Raw genomic sequence first — 7,578 nt, 5'->3', positions numbered from 1 at the left:
AAGTGTTGTATTTATTCACACAAAGTTATGCACTTGCAAGTGTTTAATTTGTTCTCAATATAAGTTACATGTTTGCAAAAAAAAAATTGCAATTGCAAAACTCAGTATACAGGTGCCACTCATATTTTACATGTGCAAATCATACTTTAAAAGCTTGTATGTAATTATTCTACCATATTTAAAGCATTGGACGTAGGGAATGTGGGAAATAGCAAGGGGGAGGAATTGTTTTGCGTACTGGGATCGACACTGGCTTACGGTTCAAACACTTTAGACACACCCTCGTCCACTTACCCTCCCTCGCCTTATGCCCTTGGGACAATCCCCTTCGCCATCTTGTGATTAGCCAAGCAAGGGAAGTTTGCAACGTAAGCCCCTCAGCCCTCGTTTTAAGTCGGCTTTGCGAGTGTACAATTATGTTCACTCTGGGGCCTGAAACTCCCCATAATTCAATTCGCGACGATTGTACATACGCTAAGAAAAGTCTGCGAAAACTTTAAAACAACATCAATGGAGAAGTCAACATACAAGTGTAAGTAAAACCAAATGCAATTAAGTTAGAAATTGATGGCACAAACACGTCTCGTAAAAAGTAATGTTTTTGTTTGGTTATCTTTTGAAATTGTAGAAATAAAATATTTTCCTTCTTCAGAAGTTCCAGGTAGGCAGGCTAACACGGAACCCAAACCGGCTGCGCGCGAGCGCCATGGCGAATACATTTATTTTGTACCCCCACAACAAACACGATCACGACACGCAGGTTAAAATATCAAAACAAACTCTGAACCAATTATATTCATTTGGGGACAGGTCGAAAAGCATTAAACATTTATGGCAATTTAGCTAGCTAGCTTGCACTTGCTAGCTAATTTGTCCTTCTTAGCTAGCTTGCTGTTGCTAACTAATTTGTCCTGGGACATTGAGTTGTAATTTTACCTGAAATGCACAAGGTCCTCTACTTCGCCAATTATTCCACACATAAAACAGTCAACCTAATTGTTTCTAGTCATCTCTCCTCCTTCCAGGCTTTTTCTTCTCTTGCCTTTATATTGTGATTGGCAACTTTCATAAATTAGGTGCATTACTGCCACTGACCTCGTTCGTCTTTCAGTCACCCACGTGGGTATAACCAATGAGGAGATGGCACGTGGGTACCTGCTTCTATAAACGAATGAGGAGATGGGAGAGGCAGGACTTGCAGCGTGATCTGCGTCAGAAATAGAACTGACTTCTATTTAAGCTTCTATTTTAGCCCTTGGCAATGCAGACACTCCTTGGCGCGCGCTAGAAGTGTGGGTGCAATAATTGAATAACATAGATTTCTATATTTATTTTGCAATGCTCGCGGTGTAGTCAGCATGTAACATTAGCTAGCTGATTCATTTTCTAGCTATCATACAGTAGGCATATATTAATAATGATATATTTAATATAAGTAGACATGCACTCATAATTGACTGTAGCGCATATAAAGCAACCACAAGCTACCCGTGGCTGAAAACACAATCATCGAGGGATGAACAATTGACGAATTTCCGGCCAAGGCTGATCCATTTAAAATAATTCCTTCCACACTCGCCCCTTGCCCTGCAAGTGTATAACCGTCAGACGTCATGAAACATCATCAGAAGTGTCCACTTAATTTGAGGGCTGCGGGGATAGGGGGTATCTTTTAAGTGTTTGGACCTTAGACCTTGTTTCTTTGCAATCATGTGACTTACAATCAAAGAGACGGGCGTTGTGGAAATTAGCAGCTGACAAGAGAATATTGTGGGTGTGTCTGTGGGGTATACCGCCTGATTGACGCTATAAAAGCAATTGTTCTCTCGACTGATCCATTCTCTCTCATAGAACTTGACGGATTGACTCTACAAGACCCGAATATGGCTAGTGGTGAGTAACCAACCTACACGGTAATAAGACGTTTGGGAACTCATGTCTCGTGTTTGTTTTTCGTGTTCTTAAAATCAACTGCTCATAAAATGATCTCATTGCTGAGCTTTTAACAATATTTTTTATTCAACCATAACTGTAAAAACCTATTGAACTCTTTATGCCTTGGAAGAAGTGAGGGAGTAACTCTTTATAAACTGATTACTTTATTAGTAAACTGGAGCATGGTGTTATAGGCATGCAGTTGCATCCACTGTTGCCCATTATGTTTCAGTGAGACTCGCTATTGGCTCCTTGATTAGTCGCTAGACGACTTCATAGGACCGATTTGCCCTTGCTGCGGCATAACTGCGGTCCCCACCTGTACTGTTGCACCCCCAGACCACTCTTGTTTGCGGCAGAATTGAGTGGGAGAAGTCTTGAAATGCTATCAAAACCATAGAAGCTCTCTGTGGCAAAATCCCCCAAAGGCAGCCTGAAAAGTAGCTTAATTTGTAACTAACTATTCGCTAGCCTCTTTTACCAATAACAGTCGTTGGAGGGGTACGAAAGCTCACTAAATATAGCGCCTAAATTGGCAACACTGGTCGCAGCTACATTCAACGGTCATGTTCGAGCATCAAAAGCGTGGTGTATCATGCGTCAATTGTGACTGAATGATCTACTAATAATAATAATAATAATTTGTCGTTATTTATGATTCAAGCAAGGTGATCTATAGACCAGTCAGTCAGCAGTCGCCTGCATAGTCGAACAAGCCCAACGTGCGTGTTGGGTGCGTCCCAATACTCTAACAATGATACCAATATGTACTCATATTCAGTACTGTACCACCTGGTGGCGTGTGTGATACCGTGTTAATTCCAACTCTCACAATAACGTATTACTGTAGTATACTGTAGTATAGTCAGTTTTGATAGATTAATTGTTTATATGATTTTATATTTCATTGCAGAATCCACAGTATCATTGTAGTTCTGTTGATGTCTTTGTCTCTGAGCAAAAATAATTTTACAATTTCATGTAATAGTTGCATTCACATGGTTCAATTGATAGACAGCCATTGCTAATTTGCTCACAGTTTAGATTCTACAGACCTAACAACATGCTTGATTCTGATTTCAAGACGAAAAGTAACACATGTCTGTCATCCAACAGTGCAGCAGAAGGAGGTGCTGAGGATTGTTCTTGTTGGGAAGACTGGAGTTGGGAAGAGTGCAACAGCAAATACCATCCTGGGGAAAAAAGCTTTTGAATCTCATTTTTCCCCTGCTTCTCTGACAATAGAGTGTGACAAGGCTAGAGGGGAGGTGGATGGGAGAGAAGTTGCTATTGTTGACACTCCAGGCTTGTTTGACACCAAGATAACACAAAGGGAGACCCTGATGAAGATTGCGAAGTGCATCTCCTTCTCTGCTCCTGGTCCCCATGTGTTCCTTGTGGTGATGGCGCTGGGTAGATATACACAGGAGGAGAGAGACACAGTGGAGATGATTCAGGAATTCTTTGGAAAAGATGCAGGAAAATACATCATAGTCCAGTTCACAAATGCAGACCAGCTTGAAGAAGAACAAACAATTGAAGACTTTTTACGTGCCTGTCCAGATCTTCAGGATGTCATTACCAAATGCGGTGGGCGGTATCATGTTTTCAACAACAGAGATAAGAAGAATCGCTCCCAGGTCACTGAGCTGCTTGAGAAGATAAACAAGATGGTCACGATGAATGGAGGAAGCTACTATACCACTGAGATGTTCCAAACGGCTGAGAGGGCGATTGAAGAGGAGAAGAAGAGGATCCTGAGAGAGCAGGAAAAGGAGACACTCAGAGCGGAGGAGGAACTAAAGGCAAAATATGAAGGAGAGTTCCTAAAGAAAGAACAAGAGATGCTAAGGAAAATCAAGGAAGAAGAAGCCAGAAGAGAAGCCGAAAGAAAAAATGAATACACAAAAAATCCTCCAAACCGTGGTTGGTGTAGTATCTTATGAGATGGTGTCGTCAGAACAACAATTAATCGTGAGATGGCATTGCATTAGGCATGTGACAATGGAACAAAACAATTACTGCAAACTTAATTAAATTCACGGCAGTATTAGAACTATCCATTTTAATGCAGTCATTTATTATTAGGATAGAGCTTGATTTGCCCTTAAACTCATGTCCTTTGTTTACAATTGTACCATTGAGTGACCTGTTTTTTTAAATGCTGACTCTGGTAACTTAAAATGTCTGAAGTGTAACAGATAAAACATAGACACATATGAATGTGACTGCATGTACCCAGAATTCTGTATTAAAGCTATTGCTTCAACTGCACCTCAGTCTTTCACACGTTTGTGTTTATAGAATAATTGTACTACTGCGTTCACCTATACAATCCCTATCAGATCAGTGACTACTACAAGGAAGGAATGCATTTTATTGTTTAGAAGGAAGAACCCAGGTCTACTTGTAGAGTTTAACTCCAACCCAAAATTAGCACTAACATCCCATCATTAGAGGGGACCATAACCTGGACTAGAGGGAGTACAAACATAATTCACTCTTTCTTAGCAGGTTAGGAGAATTTATGCAGAAGATTAGGAGAATTAACGTGATGGGTTAGGAGACATAGGTTAAGGTTAGCTAAAATGCTCTCCTGACCTGCTATGAAAAGTCACTTCTGGCTGTACTGCTTCTAGTCACAAACATCAAAGGTTGGTATCATGTGGTTCATTTTCTTTACTATCAAATGAGGAGAGACAAACATCACACAAGTCAGAGTTATACTTAAACTAAATCTTTAATCACTTACAAGGGAGCAGGTCAATACAACGCACACATAAAGTTAATCGATTGAGTGCTCTACGATAATGATGGCTGGTCATGGCTGGTCGACAATTCACGCTCCGATGATTCGTTGAGAGCCCCGAGACAAAGGTCTTTTATAGCCAAGATACACCCCTTTCAACCAACATGATGAACAACAGATATATAGAATGGATCACACGGTTAAGATTTGTATGAAAGATACCTATAATACATAGACAGTATCTGCTGTGTCAACAGTTGTCATTGTATAGAGACCAGTGCCTGGTCCTCCGACTCCAAACTGGTGCCATCTCTCCCTGGTACGGTATAGAACAGAGCTCCAACAGGGGCTAAATGTCTTCAACTCATCAAGTAAGACCCTGACATCTGCTCACCTCAGTGTTCTCAATAAGGGACTAACATTTGTACCCACTGCATACATGAATGACTTTGATGTCCAGATCTATTCAAGTTTTTCCGTAATCTGAGATTGCGTGAGTTTTTTGTTAAGAGTGATACTTACATGACTCCATTTGAAATGTCATCCTCAGTGAGATGTATACATAGGTCTACCACGCTAATCAATAGACTTACCTGTCCTACCGTGAGTCAAGGAGGAGATGTCGCCATTAACCCAGCTGAGGTACCTGGGAACTCTGAGAGAACTACATTTAGAGCAAAAAGTTAATTTGTACCTCCCCCAAACGCAATGCCTCCATAGAAACCTTCTGTAGGATTGTTGAAAACGATGTAGGTGACTTACTGAAAGACAAACAGAAACACAAATCCTATGATAACCTGAGTAGAGACGAGAGAATGGCTCTTAAGGACTTAGTCAGATCCTTCGATTATCATAAAAAATGTGACAAAGGAGGAGGAATTTGTATACAAAACAAATGTGACTGTGAATGAACGTCGCCGACAACTATCTAAAGGTGACTTCTATCGCAAACTGAATTGTGACCCTACCCTGGAATTCCAGCATAATATCTCATCCACAGTGGAAAGCTGTTTGGAATCAGGACAAATCACAAAACAAGAAGTTGAATTTCTATGTGAAATTTCCCAAGATACCAACTTTCTATACAGTCGCTAAATTACACAGACAAGTATCTCCTCCTCCAGGTCGACCCATTGTAGCAGTAATCGACTCTGTGACATCCAACATTTCTAAACTTTTGGATTACCACATTAAACCGATGGTTGAGAATGTCCCATCTTTTGTCAAAGTTACTAGTCACATGATCTCATTGATAGACGGCTTAGGAAGGATACCAGAGGGCACCCTGCTGGCCACTTTTGATGTGGAGAGCTTGTACACTAACATCCCACACACTGGAGGCTTGCAGGCATTACAGCACTTCCTTCAGCAGAGAGACTCTACCCTTGCTCCATCCAACGATTGCATCTTACAACTTACTGAACTGGTATTATCCCATAACTACTTTGTCTTTGAGTCAGACTTTTTCCTTCAAATTCGGGGTGTAGCCAAGGGCTCCCCCTTTTCCCCCAAATATGCTAACCTGTATGTGGGACAATTTGAAGAAGCATTCCTTTTTAAAACAGACACACACCCCATACTTTCTAAAATACTTCTATGGAAGAAATACATAGATGTCTTTTTGCTCTGGGAAGGAAGTCAGCAGGAACTAAATGAATTCCAAACTCTACTCCATGAGAGCTCTGAATACCTCAGATTCACCATGCAGACTGATGAGAGAAAAATAAACTACCTGGATTTATGAATTATCAAAGAGAATGATGCATTACACACAGACTTATACACAAAGCTCACAGATCGTAATACCTTGCTATGTGCGGATAGTATGTATCCCCTTCCCCTCAAGAATGGTCTACCATATAGCCAGCTATGCAGGGTTAAACGGATCTGTGGCCACCAGTCAGATTTTGACAGCAATGCTAAAAAAAGGACCGATACATTCAAAATGAGAGGCTACAAGGACAAAACTCTTGATGCGGCAAAGAGGAAAATATCTCAAAAACCAAGAGATGAATTACTAAAAACTCAACCAAAGAAGAAAAACAACGCAACCGTAAGTACACCAAGGGTTCGGAGAAAATGAAAGCAATTGTGAAAAAGCACTGGCATATTCTGCAATCAGACAAAAAAAATTGCCCACCTCTTCAAGGAACCCCCACTGGTGGTCTATAAGCGTGGTCGCAATATTGGAGATAGTTTGGTGAGATCTGACATGCCCTCTGAGCCCACTCAGACACTCTTGACACCCATCCCAAATGGGAACTACAAATGTGGCTAATGTAAATGCTCACTAAAAATGTCTTTCTTCATACACCCAGATACAGGTCCAAATCAAATGTATTTATAAAGCCCTTCTTACATCAGCTGATATCTCAGTGCTGTACAGAAACCCAGCCTAAAACCCCAAATAGCAAGCAATGCAGGTGTAGAAGCAAGGTTGAAAGATCCCTGTTAGGGGTATCATCTCATGCAAGACCAAGGTAGTAATCTATCTCATCACCTGTTCATGTGGAAAAGCCTATGTAGGACAAACGAAAAGACAATTAAAACAACGCATAGCTGAACACCACAGCTCAATCAGGTGAAAGAACATCGACTATCCAGTAGCAGCTCACTTTGTTGAAGCTAACCATCCCATCTCCTCCCTCAAATACACAGGCATTGAGCATGTTGCTCTACCAAGGAGAGGAGGTAACATTGAGATCCTACTACTACAAAGAGAGGCTTACTGGATATCCTATCTAAAAACATTGACCCCTAATGGTCTGAATATTGACTTTGATCTCAGGCCCTTCTTATGAACACTCCTTTATGAACAAGTCTTATAAATTGACAAATTATTTTTTACAGCTTATTAGCGTATACCCAATATGTTCCCCCTGTTGATGATGTTC

The 7,578-nt window shown here is 40.8% G+C and overlaps 1 protein-coding gene across 2 annotated transcripts; it reads left to right on the top strand.

The window, feature by feature from the left end:
• The first annotated feature begins 292 nt into the window (after positions 1 to 292).
• LOC120052883 (GTPase IMAP family member 7-like) lies at positions 293 to 4,209 on the top strand. 2 transcript variants are annotated; one of them, XM_039000081.1, is made up of 3 exons: positions 294 to 532; positions 1,852 to 1,893; positions 3,052 to 4,209. In XM_039000081.1, the coding sequence occupies exons 2-3, from the start codon at positions 1,884 to 1,886 to the stop codon at positions 3,879 to 3,881; spliced, it is 840 nt and encodes a 279-aa protein (XP_038856009.1). In that variant the 5' UTR covers positions 294 to 532; positions 1,852 to 1,883; the 3' UTR covers positions 3,882 to 4,209. The 2 variants fall into 2 exon arrangements, with proteins under 2 accessions (XP_038856008.1, XP_038856009.1); XM_039000080.1 differs by lacking the exon at positions 1,852 to 1,893 and having other exon boundaries at positions 293 to 532.
• The last annotated feature ends 3,369 nt before the right edge of the window (positions 4,210 to 7,578 follow it).

This window comes from Salvelinus namaycush, chromosome 8 (assembly GCF_016432855.1).
Source record: "Salvelinus namaycush isolate Seneca chromosome 8, SaNama_1.0, whole genome shotgun sequence".
Taxonomy (NCBI): domain Eukaryota; kingdom Metazoa; phylum Chordata; class Actinopteri; order Salmoniformes; family Salmonidae; genus Salvelinus; species Salvelinus namaycush.
The sequence above is the reverse complement of the archived record's forward strand: the minus strand, read 5'-3'. Positions and strand labels throughout refer to the sequence as shown.